This window comes from Barbus barbus, assembly GCF_936440315.1.
Source record: "Barbus barbus genome assembly, chromosome: 34".
Lineage (NCBI taxonomy): Eukaryota > Metazoa > Chordata > Actinopteri > Cypriniformes > Cyprinidae > Barbus > Barbus barbus.
In genome coordinates this window covers 15,290,915-15,305,485 of record NC_136762.1, presented here as the reverse complement: position 1 = coordinate 15,305,485, position 14,571 = coordinate 15,290,915, and the positions used below count along the sequence as shown (strand labels likewise).

The following is a 14,571-nucleotide window of genomic DNA, read 5'->3' as shown; positions in this document are numbered from 1 at the left end:
CAAAAGAGCATATAATAATGATTTCTGAAGGATCACGTGACACTAAAGCCTGGAGAAACAAGTAAAAATGATGCTTTGCCTTCAGGAATAATTTACATTTTAAAATATATTAACATAGAAAACAGTTATTTTAAATCGTAATAACATTTCACAATATTACTGTTTTTACTGTATTTTGATCAAATAAATGCAGCCTCATGCATTTAAATAAAACATTTTATTTGTACTGTATATACACAAAATAGCTGAAATGAAAAGAACACTTAAGTTACATATTATATACTTAAAAATCTATTTTTATAATATTTTTATTAAGCCAGTAATCTCGAAATGGCCAGTCACTAGTTGCTATTTACTAAATAACTAATGCTTTGTTCACAGCATCCCGAGAGAGACGTCTCCTCAACTGGAAGATCTGCTGCTGGGGCTGCTCCAGAGGAACCAGAAGGACCGTATGGATTTTGGTCAGTGGATTTCTGTTGTTTTAGTGCATTGTGGGAGGATTTGCACCTTGTTGTTCCCATTCCCTTATTGTATAATCTTCTATCTGCAGACACTTTTTTCAGTCATCCTTTCTTGGAACCGACATCAGCTATTAAAAAATGTAAGTAAGAGAGCATTTGATGAGCATATTTGATGAGTAAGGTGTGACTGGACACTAAAACAGCTTTTGTTTTACTCAGCATGCCCTGTGCCAGTGCCTACGTGCCCTGGCTTGGTCACAGACAGCACGTGTGGCAGCTCTCCTTCCTGTCGTTACGTCTCTCCGCCGGTAAGTCCCTTACATTGTCAATGCTGAATCCACTGAATCCACCGCCATAGACGTGAGCAGAGGTGTTGTGTGAGATGATTATGGCATTCAGAAGGGTAATGTACTGACGCAGCTAAAGGTAATCCAGTGTTTACCTTCACCTTTGTGTTGCAGTCCCTGCCAGACATGCAGACTCTCCCCGAGGATGTGTTGTCCTCTCCACCTCTTGGCCCTCCCAACTACCTGCAGCTGTCCAAAGAGTCAGGTGGCAGCACCAGCAGCAAGAACTCCTCCTGCGACACTGACGACTTTGTGCTGGTGCCCCATCTCTCTGGAGAACAGTCCTGTGAGTCACATAATGTCACCGAACACATGCCACACGCCTAGACAGACCACAGCTGATGTCTACACTACTAAAATCATTTAATAATCAGTATTTTTTTCCCCAGTTAAAATATTAAAACATTCTGAAAACAAGATACATTTATTTTATAATCTAAGTTTTTTACTCTATTTGACCATTAATGTAAGATAATGTAACGAAAGATTTGTTTATGATTCACACATTTTTCTTTCTTAAGCAAAATAATATACTCCATTTTTACTCCATGTGGGTAAGGTTTATTGAAAATAATTTTAATCCTAGATCTAGATAAGTTTGAGGTTTGTGCTGAAAACAAGAAAAAAATGCAATTTATGTTTAACTTGTATTTTCTGAGAACAAGTTTTTCTATCTTACGCAATTTTGTCAAATATTCATATTTTAATATTAAGTATAATGTCTTTATAATGGCTCAGTATTAAAGGAAGGAAGGAAAGGAAGTGGTGTCTGGCCAAGTATGGTGACCCATACTCGGAATTTGTGCTCTGCATTTAACCCATCCAAGTGCACACACAGTAGTGAACACACACCCGGAGCAGTGGGCAGCAAATGCTGTGGCGCCCAGGGAGCAGTTGGGGGTTCGGTGCCTTGCTCAAGGGTCTCACCTCAGTATTGAGGGTGGAGAGTGTGTTGGTTATTCACTCCCCCCACCTACAATCCCTGCCGGACCTGTGACTCGAACCCACGACCTTCGGGTTACAAGTCCAACTTTAATGCAGGGGTTAATTTAAGCCTTTCATACATTCAGAAAAATATGTAACTCAAGATATGTTCTCTCAATGTTGTATGGTTTTAACTAAGTTTTGTTATGGTTATTGTAAGTATGTTTAGGTATTTTTACTGGAAAACTTGATTTCAGAAGATAAATCTTGAATTATTTTTTTCTTTTACTATATTGGCTAATGATTTAAGACAATAATTTAATTTTAAGCCTCTTTACAACTGTAAAAAATATATTTCAAAAAACAGAAATATTGAAAAATGCATGTAACTTATGTAGATTCTCTTAGTTTTGTAAGATATTCAATGCAGAAGCAAGTTTGGATATTTTTACAGGAAACCAAGACGAAAAATACAGAGCAAGAAAATGAATATTTATAGTGTACTGTTTGTGTACACACACACACACACACACACTAAGCACTATATTTGAGCAGCTGCTGGAGCTGCTTGTGTGTGTTTTTTTAGCGTATAGAGAGGCGTCAGCTGAGTCAGCACTACGAAAGCCTTCCAGCGCTGATTACGCTCTCACACGCTGTGATTTGTTGGTGTATGTGAGACTGTGTATTTATGTAGTTCTCACGGCTGTCTTTCTCTCATCTTCAGATGACCCTTCAATGGGTGCAGTGACCCGCAGGCCTTCCAGTGATTTCCTTCTGTGTGGAGGGTGAGTATAACATCGCTCACTTGCTTCGCTCAAGATTCGTTACAATGCTTTAAAAGCTCAAACTTTCACCTCTGCATGTCGACTTTCTTTGAGCTGTGCAAATGTTAGACAAGGATTTTAGCAGGTTGACATTTATTAGGCCAAAGATACACAGTTCACAGTTGAGTCCGACATGCAGACAGGAATATTAACTCATTAATATAAATCATCTTTATCCTTTATCCTTTGTCTGTTTGGATCATGGAAATAGGGAATTACGGATTAGCACACTGATCCGTTGGTTTGTTGATGTCATTGGAGATATTTTTGGTAGCTTCCACTCACAAACTGCTAAAAGATGGTGTGGCTCAGCGAGAGGTGAATCACACGCTGGTGAATGAGTCCTGTGGGAGCAAACGCGCGTGCTGTGTTTGTGCTTCTGCCCTAAGAATAGACATTTCTGTCATTTCTTCCCATCTGCATCTGATCCAAAACTGTTTCCACACCCTTGTGAACCGACCTCTATTTTTGTTTAGAGGTGCAGAATTAAATGTCCATTGGGTGTTTTGTGACTAGACGGTGCAGTTATGCAATGGATCTGACATGACTTTTGCCAGAGCTGACAGTTAAAACATTCGTATGCTGTGCATCTGAAACAGAAGCGGTTGTGTTTTTGTGAGTCGGTGCACTTCCTTCTGCTCTGTGGCTTTTCTGTTTCCCTCTCTTGTACAAGCAAAGACGTACTCCACCTTCTCTGTCTCCTCTCTTCTATATTTATTCTTCTTCACACATACACTACTAAAGACCAAAAGGTCCGTTGGACACACTTGACTGATTGCTAAAAATGAAAGTAAACAGTGTTATTAAATTATCACCGTTTTTCAAGTGAGTGTTAAATGATGGAAAAGTTAGTCTGATGATAAATTGTATTTTATATAATGTAATATAAAATATGTATACACCTCTGTTCAGAAGTTTCATGTCAGTAATATTTTTTAATATTTAAAAATGCTCAAAGGGTGCATTCATTTAATAAAAAAAAAACTTTTAAAACTTTTTTTTATTATTATTGTGAACAATTTTCTACTCAAGAAACATTTCTTATCATCATTGTTGAAATGTTTTGCTGCTTAATATTTTTGTGGAAACCATGACACATTTACTGAGGACTATTTGATGAATAGAAAGTTCAAAAACAGCATTTATTTAAAACAAAAATCTTTTGCACATTAATACAATATACAGTGCATTTAAAACAACATAATGTCTTTAATTTAGCAAGGATATATTAAGTTCAAAGTGAGATCAAAAGTTAAGATCAAAAGTGACAGTAAAGTATTAATTTCTTTCAAAAAAAGAAAATCATACAGAAAAATCTTTTAGCCTCGTCAGTTATGTCCTGTTTGTTTTGCTGTGCCATGTTGGACTGACTCTGGGTCAAACAAAGAAACTCTCTTTGTGTGCATTAGCCATGCAGCCTGCTTAACCGTTCACGTGTAGCTCACACTCCTCCCTCACTCATTACATAATCCAGGAGTGTGGAGCTCAAAACTTTCTTTTTTTCACTTTTAGCTCCCCTTCCTTCATATCAGACTGTAAGGTAATATGTCATTTAAAGGGAATCACTGTTTCATGGCTGATCACTGAGTCGGCAGCGATTCACTGAATGAGCCGTATAACATGAGCTCTGTATTGGATATTAAAATCCAAAATATAATGAAAACATTATTAAATAGCACAGTAACAAGATCAGTAGTTTAAGACATTAACTTGTAAGCACAAAACACAAGATACTTCTTTTCAATATAAATAAGACTTTATTTATATAAACCTAAGACATAAACTAATCTAATACATGAACACACGCATTCACACATTCACACATTGCAGAAAGAGAGAAAGTGAGGAAAGGATGAGTTTAAGAGAATGAAAATGTGAAATCCCAAGTTTACAGCAATATGTGCTACTGCATAGACCTGAACAACCATCAATCACTTAATTAACCCTCGCATTGAGTTTCTTAATGAGGCTAAAATTTGTATTAAATGAACCAGCTCAGCAAAAATCTGGAAGTTGCTTGCGTTGTCTTTGTGTTAAGGGATTCCCTTTCCCGAGGTTGCTGATTGGCTGACAATTCAGTGGTCGTTTGTAGTGATGTCTTGGGAAGCCAATCGTTGGGCGTTGGCTGGAGATGGTTCCAAAGTCAGTTGCTAGTTGAAGTTTGAAGCGGGTGCAGTCGAACTGGACTTTTTATTCAGTCTGGTCTATGTCTTCTATGTGGGGGAAAAGTCAATCTAAGGAAGCTTGTGATTTCTATTGTGGAACACATGTGATGGCTATCTCTTTGACCATCAGTCTTGATTACTTGCCCCTTTTTGACAGTCTCCTTCCTGAGTTGGAATTATCAATAAGTGTTCCTTTTGATTTAATGTTGCAAGCTGCTCACTGACAGAGTTGGTTGGATCGCTTGCTTCAGACGAGCTGAAGCTAGGAATCTGATTTATGACGTCCTGTTACAGCCTTGAGCCCCCTCTGGAATTTCGGCTCCTCGTGTTTCGATGTTCTGATCGAATCTTAAATTTGTCTGATTTAGTCTCTGATATCCTACAAGACCTTTGCACGGAGTGCATACACCCCCCAAACATGACCCAGTCATGACACCTATAAAAAAAAAAAACATTGTGTTCCTGATAGAATAAGAATGAGTTGTTTTGTTTCCTTTGTTTGAGACTGGCTAAGGTAGGTGGACCCAGCACGTGCCACTGTCTGAAAGCACCGCCTATTTCTCCTCCCTCCCCCTTACTGATTGGTCAGGGCTTTGTGTTTACACTGTAGCTCCGCCCCATGTGATTCGCCCATGCCCTCTGAGCAGAAACAGCTTTGCTTAACTCATTTGACAAAGTTAGAAGCTTCTCGCACTTTACATGTAGTGATCGCATGTTGAAAAAAAAATCTTTTTGAAAGGTTTTATAGCATAAATGGGTTTGGAAAAGCATTCTTGCAACCTTATTTTATGGGTTTCTCAGGCCACCGCAGCCATCCTCCGGACAGACCCCAATGGTATCACCACGAAGCGAGACCACACCGATACCTGTGCCCACACAGGTACGAAACTACCAGCGTATCAAACAGAACCTGTCCAGCAGCCCAACCACAACACTTTATGGCTCGCCCAGGTAAGACATCCAACAACGGGAACAATAACACTGCTAACTGCTGTAAAGCCTGGAATACACTACGTGATTTTTGCCCCGATTTCCCCCCAAAGTCGTGTAGTGCATTCCTGCCTTTAGTAGCATGTTCAAGTCATTAAGATGCAATCAATGACATGATTGCATCAGTTTTGTATGATGATCTCACTTCAGGGAGAATTTGCTTAGTGATTCAGTGGATTGTCTTTGGGAACAGGTGGGTTTAGGGTCTTCAGGCAGGTGACTAGCAGACTCTGGAGATTATGGCTGTTGTATAGTCCCTTGTTAGTCACGCCAGACCTCAGCAGCTGCTTGGCCTACTTCACTCTGACCTGCCCTGTGTCTCAAAATGTGATTAAGCTCATCACGGCAGCCTTGCTGTTCACATTATCTCACCCTGTTATTCAGCTCGGTCACCGTGCTGGGGAAGTAGCCCTGGGCACTGCTTGAGACCTGATTTATGAGTCATGATTGTCTTCCAGGTGCCATTCACTGAACTATGTCACATTTCTGATCTTATCAAGCTTTGACAGGGGATTTTTGTGTCATTAAGATTATTTATGGATTGTTTGGGAAGGCAGGAGTATTGAGTATCTCACTTTTAGCTAAAGAAAATGCCAGGAACTCCTTCCCTAAGAACTTTACAGACAGAGGATATTCTGCAAATTGTGAATTTCATATACAGTTGTGTAAAAAGTCTCTGGACATTTAAAATACAGATGAATTCCTCACCATATAAATGTTTGGGGTGGTGTTTTTAAAAAAGACATCTTACCGAGGCTGTATTTATTGACTCAAAAATACAGTAAAATTGTAAAATATTATTACAATTTAGAATGACTGTTTAGAATTTTCAGCATCATTACTCCAGTATTTGGTGTCACATGATCCTTTAGAAATTATTCTAATATTCTCATTTGTTGAAGCTCAAGAAACAATGGTGTGCCAATAAATATTTTTGTGGAAACCTTGATAATTTTTTTTCAGGATTCTTTGATGAATAGAATTTTTGAAAAACGAATCTTCTGTAACAATATAAGTCTTTCATTTCGATCAATTTAATGCATTTTTGCTGGATAAAAGTATTAATTAAAATAAATAAATACATACATAAAACCGACCCCCAAATTTTTAATAGTACTGAGTCATGCTAAATGGCACTTATTTTAAAGAAAGACATATTGTTTAAAATGAAAATGAAAAGTATTGGGGCACTTTGTGGTTGTCAAATGACAGTTAATGGAGCTATACCTGCATGGTGACTCTGTTGGGACACCAGTGGGAACTTGAGGAGAACTGACATCATACATCCACTAAAATTACATGGAGACCAGATGAATACAGAACTGCTGGTTAAGAAAAGTGATGTTCGTACTGAGAAAATTAAAGGTTGTCCAAATACTAGAATGATCAATGATGTTTGGTTGTTTTTATGGTCACAGGTCAGGCACAGTGCGGCGCTCCAACACTAGCCCCATGGGCTTCCCTAAAATGGTGTCTGGGTCACCTAACTCTGCAGATACGGTCCAAACGGTGGGGCGACGTCTCTCTACGGGCAGTTCCCGGCCCTACTCCCCCTCTCCACTGGGTAAGAGTCCCTGCTCTCATTCTTTTTTTAAGTTTATTGGGAAACTGTATTTTCAAATACTGACGTGTCCTGACATGGCTATTTTATGTGCATCTGTCTGTTTCTGTATTTGTTCGCCAGTGGGCACTATTCCTGAACAGCTCGGTCACTGCTGCTGTGGACATCCCCAGAGCCATGAGGCACGCAGTCGCAGCTCCTCAGGTGGTGAGTTTATATGTGAGAAATTGACATGAAAAAACCACAGCACAACTGTTTCCCCTTCTAAGTGCTACCATTAACAGTCTCACAAGCGGTAGCCTCAGTCGCTTACTCAGTGGCTGCGTTATTTAGGTCTCCATGGATACAGCTGCTGGTTATGGCTGAGAACTCAACAAGTGATCAGGAACAATGCATGTTCCTGGGAGCTTTCATGCAAAACCTCTTCAAATCTATAAACCTTCAAACCTATGGACTCAATGATCATGTCTAAACAGGAGACAAACTCGTTGACCCTGTTGTTTTAGACTTTCGGTTCAATGAAGTTTTATGGTCTCATTTACATACTGTAGTGCCACCTAGTGGTTGATTATTTAGAATGTGGAGTGCCATACCAATAATATGTTAAGGTAAAAGGGAAAGTTTTTTCTCAACCCATAACATTTTGATTAATGTTCAAGACGCAAATCAAACATAGCTTCAGTGTTTACCAAATGTCATGTACCCGATGTATGTTTCATTATTTAGATGTAATGAAAGCCTTAAATCATGTAAAGCAATCATATCTCTAGACTTGGATTCATTTTACAATGCCTTAACAACCATTATAGTTCACTCACCTTCAGGCCATCCAATATGTAGATGAGTTTGTTTCTTTATTGGATCAGATTTGGAGAAATTTAGCATTATATCACATGCTCACCAACGGATAGTGAATGGGTGCCGTCAGGATGAGAATCCAAACAGCTGATAAAAACACAATAATCCACATGACTTCAGTGCATCAATGAACATCTTGTGAAGTGAAAAGCTGCGTTTGTCTGCAGAGGATCCACTGGTGAGCAAGAGATGTAATGCTAAATTGTGCCAAATCTGTTTTGTCTGAGGGTGAGTAAATTTTCATTTTTGTGTGAACTACTCCTTCAAGTTTTTGTTACCTGGTGCCAGTTGCATTAACTGAGCCTCTATGTTAAGACAGTATCTTAAGAACTAGTCTGACTATGAGATTAGAAATGAGAAGAGAATTTGAATTTTTGGAATAACTATTTTTTTAACTAAATGGACACTTTTTATGTTTTAGGTTCCCCTGTACCATCCTCTCAATTACTGGGCGCTCGTCTTCAGAGTGTGCCCACACTGACTGACATTTACCAGAACAAGCAGAAGCTACACAAGCAGCTGTCGGACCCAGTTCACCCCACCGCCACAGCCTACCCCACCAGCCACTCCCCTCAGTTTGGTCGCCCTGGCAACCTAGGCACCTCCCCCACCAAACACCTTGGCTCCTCCCCTCGCACCTCTGACTGGTTAACAAAGTCACCGCTGCCCACCATCATCGGCTCACCCACTAAGGTAAGCTTAAAGGAACACTCCACTTTTTTTGGAAATAGGCTAATTTTCCAAGTCCCCAAAAGTTAAACAGTTGAGTTTTACTGTTTTTGAATCCATTCAGCCAATCTCCGGGTCTGGCGGTAGCACTTTTAGCTTAGTTTAGCATAGATCATTGAATCAGATTAGACCATTAGCATCTCGCTCAAAAATGACCAAAGAGTTTCGATATCTTTCCTATTTAAAACTGGACTCTTCTGTAGTTACTGACGGAAAATGAAAAGTTGCGATTTTTTTAGGCCGATATGGCTAGGAACTATAGTCTCATTCCGGCGTAATAATCAAGGAACTTTGCTGCCGTACCATGGCAGCAGCAGGCGCAATGATATTATACAGCGCCTGAAAGTAGTTCCTAGCTATATCATAACTAGCTACGCTCCATTCACACGGGGCGTCGGCGTCAACGCTTGACGGAGGGCGTGTCTGAAGCTTGGTGCTGACGCGCCGTCATAGTGACAACAGCCAATCACATACTTTTCTGGTGTTGCATGAACGGGATTGGCTAGCGTTTGCGCTAGGGTATTTGCATAATGCGATCTGATTGCCTGACGCCTGCGTTGGCGCTTGAAAAGTTTTCAACTTCTGCCGCGAACGACGCCAGTGAAGCAACGCGACGGACCCACAATTCAGTTTGCGAACGCTTGATGTCACTCCATTCAAAGTAAACGAGAGGCGTTGACGCCGACGCCCTGTGTGATTATTACGCCGGAATGAGAGTATAGTTCCTAGCCATATCGGCCTAGAAAATCACAACTTTTCATTTTTCGTCAGTCTTAGTACACGATGTAACTACAGAAGAGTCAAGTTTTAAATAGGAAAGATTTCGATACTCTTTCGTCATTTTTGAGCGAGATGCTAAGGGTCTAATCCGATTCAATGATTTATGCTAAGATAAGCTAAAAGTGCTACCGCCAGACCCGGAGATCGGTTGAATGGATTCAAAAACGGTAAAACTCAACTGTTTAACTCTTGGGGAGTTGGAAAATGAGCCTATTTCCAAAAAAAGTGGAGTGTTCTTTTAAGGAGCTGTCAGGTAAAAAGGCCCGTTTCAGGCCTCTTTCAAGTGCTTTTGGCATTAATAATGCAATTTCTTCTCATATAGGCAACCGCTCCATTCAAAATCCCTAAAACTCAAGCCTCGTGCAACCTCATGGCCCTGGCCTCTCAGCAGGGAATGGCCGACAGCCCCATCCCAGTTAAGACGCTGATGGATGGGCGAGACCTCTGTGTACATCACTGCTCAGCATATCCCAGCAGCCGCCAGTGTGCACCAGAGGCCAGTAAGACTTCCTTTGGCAGGTCGGCAAAAACTTTGTTCAGACAACTTCTGATATAAGCAACAAAGTTTTAAAATATATTATGTAATAATATACATATACTACTCTTCAAAAATTTGTAGTCGGTAAGTTTTTATAAAAATATAATACTTTTATTCAGCAAGAATGCTAAATTGATCAGAAATAAATTCATTTATGTTGTTAGAAAATAAATCTGTTTCAAATAAATGCTGATTTTTGAACTTTGTATTGGTTTCCATAAAAATATTAAGAAGCACATTTCAACATTAATAATTTTTCGTGAGCATCAAATCAGCCTATTAGAATGATTTTTAAAGGATCATGTGACACTGAATACTGGAGTAATGATGCTTAAAATTCAGCTTTGCCATCACTGGAATAAATTAGAAATATATTAAAATAGAAAACAGTTCAGTTTGAGAATATTTTGTAATACTACATTGTAATAATATTTCACAATATTACTGTTTTCACTGCATTTTGATCAAATAATCAGCCTTGTTGAGCATAAGAGAATTCTTTCAAAAACAAAAAAAATGTCACCGTAAACTTTTGAATGGTAGTGTATGAAAGTATTATATAGCTAATGAATAATGAACATTAATTGTTTGGGGTGTTGCATCAATTGTGATTTATTTTTATTGTTTTGTAAACCTTGACACACAGTCAGGGGGTCCTCTCTATGAAATAATTTCCTGTTTTAATTTTTTCTTGCATGTTGGTTACACCACACGTGTGATTTGTTTGTTTTTAGAGATTTATAGTATTTTTTTTAGAAAGAGTTATAAGATTTAATATTTTCTTTTCAATAATTCTTTTAAAAAAATGTTATCTTAATTATAATTTATAATATCAGACAGTTGACATTTATGACTTTATGCCCCACAAAAGTATCACAAACCAGTAATTAAAAATATGATTATAATAAAAGAAATGCACTTATGCCATTGTTTGCATTTTTTATGCATATTCAATAAATTAATAGATTTGGCCAAGACGTAAGTACCATGTCACTGACCCCTGTGTTAGAAATTCTAAGTGAATTAAGTAGTAAGCTGAAGCTGTTTATTTCCTCAGGTCTGTAAGTGCTGGTAGACTGTCTGAGCAGCCGGTGCGGATCACTTTGGGAGGACAGCCGTATCAGGGCAGCACAGACAGCCTCAACACGGAGAGACCCATGGACACAGGTAGACACTGACATCATTTGAGCTTCTCCTGAAAGCTTTTGTCTTGCATGAAGCGTTCTGATTGGCTGCCAGCGTTTGTATGTGTTTTGTGACCCCTTTGTGCATCGCTCCCCAGCCCCGGCAGGGACTTATGGTTTGGCAGCAGGCGGGGCAAGTCCCCGCACCGTTGTGTTCACGGTGGGCTCGCCCACCAACAGCAGCACCCCTCCCACCTGCAGCCATCTCGCCTCCCGCCCGCGCACCACCTCAGGTGAGGGGCTTTGTCTCATAAACCTGCCCCATACATCACTGCTTCCGCTACCGCACTATGTGTTTAGTACCTATGCCATTGTTTTAAAGACATTCTGATGCATTATGGTCAATAGATTCCTAAGAATCTATAAAGACTCTGTGGCTGATTGTGTGTGTGTGTCTGTGTGTCTGCAGTAGGCTCCAACAGCTCGGCCGGCTCGCTGTGCTCCACCAGTGGTAAGGTGTACATGGGCTCTCCCCCGGGCATGACCATCGGCAGCTCCCCACCAGGAGCTGAAGCGGCTCCCAGCAGTCTGCGCTATGTTCCTTATGGCACCTCACCGCCCAGCTTGGATGGATTCATCACCTTTGAAGCTCCAGAACTGCCAGAGGAGACCCTGATGGAGGTGAGAGAACTAACACAGCTGGAACGTACAGTGGTGGACAAAATGATTAGAACACTAGTATTTTCACCAGCTAAAAGTGGTTTGAAGTCAGCTATTTCTATATTTTGCTGTAGTGTGTCAGTATAGGAAATATCAATTTACATGTCCAAACATTCATTTTGCCATTAATTGTAATAATCCAGTGAGATGCCACAAGTAGTCTGACAACAGCCAGTGCTCCACACAGAGATCTGATCTGATCATCATCCAGTCTGTCTGGAATGACATGAAGAAACAGAACAAACTGAAGCAGACGAACTGTGGCAACGTCTCCAAGATGCTTCAAGAAACCTATCTGCAAAGCTACATTACTGTTAAAAGTTTAGGCACTTGCTGTAAAATGAAGATGCTGTCAAAAATAGATTTTCTTTATCAATTAACTTAAATTAAATCAACATTTGGTGGACCATCCTTTGCGTTTAAAGCAGCTTTTGCCCTAGGCGCATAGTTTTTCAGGTAGCTTTGCAGATAGGTTTCTTGAAGCATCTTGGAGACGTTGCCACAATTCTTCTGGATTTAGTCTGTCAGTTTGTTCTGTTTCTTCATGTCATTCCAGACAGACTGGATGATGATCCGATCAGATATATGTGTGGAGCACTGGCTGTTGTCAGACTCCTTGTGCAAAAAATCTCACTGGATTATTACAATTAATGGCAAAACGAATTGGAAATGTAAACTGATGTTTCCTACTGACACACTATACTAAACCATTTTTTAGTTGGTGAAAATACTAGTGTTCTCATCATTTTGGCCATCACTTTATAAAGGTACTTTTTCTTGGGAAACACTAACATGCGTGTGTTTCTCTTTGGCAGCGTGAGCACACAGACACACTGATGCACCTGCGGATGATGCTGTCTTTCACGGACTGTGTGCTGGAGATCGCTTCTCTACGGGCTGGAGGACCTGATCTGGGTGCGTCCGCCGCCTCTATCTACTCGCCCCAGGACAGTGTGGTGGTGGATCAGATAAGTCAGCTTAGTAAGGAGTGGGGGTAAGAAGAGTGCGCACAAACACGTGATCTTTAACAATGAAAGTTCATAGCATACAGTATGTAACGCTTTGGTCATGATCTCACACAGGCAGGTGGAGCAGCTTGTGTTGTACATGAAAGCCGCGCAGCTGCTGGCCTCCTCACTGCACCTGGCCAAAGCTCAGATCAAATCTGCCAAACTCAATCCATCCATGGCCGTCAAACAAGGTGAGCTGCTACATTACACGGCTTTGCTAAAAACCAGTGTACATGTGTGGTCAGTTTGGTTTAGTCAACCACAAAAATGAGGAATTACCGCGATAAAGAAAAAAATATGGAAATATGGGCCTGGATTTTAATACAATAGTATAAGAAAGTAGTGAAAAAAATTGTCAATTTTAAATAATAGTAAATTGAAAATGTGCCAAATATGTATGCATGTGGATATGCAATTATTTAGTTAAGATCATTAAATAAATGTTTTAAACCATTTAAAGAAGACACAACTAAAATAAAAAATAAGCCAAAACATAATATTTAAACTAACATTTTTATTTAGGTAATTCCTTCAGCAACATTTTTAATGTTCATTTTTAAGGACAAGGAAAACCTTTATATATGAGGGTATTTTAAAAGGGTGATTTGTAGATGCGGAAGAGTTATAAAAATGTAGTGGGCTTTTTCAAATGAATATACATTTTTCTAGTTACAGTGGGGCAAATAAGTATTTGAAACACTGCCGATTTTTCAAGTTTTCCCACTTACAAAAAATGGAGAGATCTGTAATTTTCATCGTAGGTACACCTCAACTGTGACTGTGCGTTCACACCGCCGCCGGCGAGAGCGTCAAAATTCGCCCTGGCCGCCCTGACTGCGACGCTGTAGAAAAGATTCGTGGACGCGCTGACGTAGATCGTATGCTCGTCTTGTATTTAAAGGAGCCGCAAAGGAAACAAGCAGGTTGATCTTGTGCAGACTGACCACAAGTAGAGTATAAGTTAACCTCATGAAATATTTTAAATGTGAAAGTGAGAAATTGATCGATAGAAAGAAGTTAATTGTAGTTACATGTTTGCTAACCAAATAAACCAATTAAAAGCCATTTGTGTGGTGTGGATTTGTGTTCATGGTTAAGTGCTAGTCTAATTTCAATATTATAGGAGACATTTACTAGCCTTGGTCTTTAATTAACATTAATTTGTGTGCAGCCTACATTACAAACTGTCCAGATTGAAGTGTAGCCTTAATGCAATTGGTCAAATCGGTGTTGTTTTGAGCAAATAAATTGCATTCCCGCTGAAAAACAAACGTTGTAGCGGGAAAATGTCCCCTATAATTTTTATTTATTTATGTCCCTGTACACAAACAAGGACACGTCAAATATTATCGGGAAATCCGCCACAGCAATAATTAATCAATCTTCCATTTTGCTTGGGAACTAATGTGGTCGGAACCAAAGTTTACAAGGCTGCGTTCTCTGAAACCCTCTCAAACGGAGGACTTCTACATTCCGATTGGTTGCCGCCCAACCGCGTCATAGCTCATTACCATAAAGTTGACCTGATTTCAACTCT

General features: G+C 39.8%; 1 protein-coding gene across 3 annotated transcripts in view; it reads left to right on the top strand.

Annotated features, from left to right (window-relative positions):
• LOC306854250 (serine/threonine-protein kinase ULK2-like) overlaps positions 1-14,571 on the top strand; it is a 36,324-nt gene that overhangs the window by 17,284 nt on the left and 4,469 nt on the right. Inside the window, exons 10-24 of one of the 3 annotated variants that reach the window (XM_079392106.1) lie at positions 382-464; positions 554-604; positions 684-772; positions 926-1,097; positions 2,460-2,520; positions 5,526-5,675; positions 7,133-7,278; positions 7,399-7,482; positions 8,555-8,826; positions 9,965-10,161; positions 11,238-11,347; positions 11,463-11,597; positions 11,774-11,985; positions 12,840-13,018; positions 13,107-13,225. In XM_079392106.1, coding sequence (XP_079248232.1) covers positions 382-464; positions 554-604; positions 684-772; positions 926-1,097; positions 2,460-2,520; positions 5,526-5,675; positions 7,133-7,278; positions 7,399-7,482; positions 8,555-8,826; positions 9,965-10,161; positions 11,238-11,347; positions 11,463-11,597; positions 11,774-11,985; positions 12,840-13,018; positions 13,107-13,225 — 2,060 coding nt within the window. The remainder of the gene's footprint in view (positions 1-381; positions 465-553; positions 605-683; positions 773-925; positions 1,098-2,459; positions 2,521-5,525; positions 5,676-7,132; positions 7,279-7,398; positions 7,483-8,554; positions 8,827-9,964; positions 10,162-11,237; positions 11,348-11,462; positions 11,598-11,773; positions 11,986-12,839; positions 13,019-13,106; positions 13,226-14,571) is intronic. The other 2 variants (XM_079392107.1, XM_079392108.1) reach the window with 2 other exon arrangements.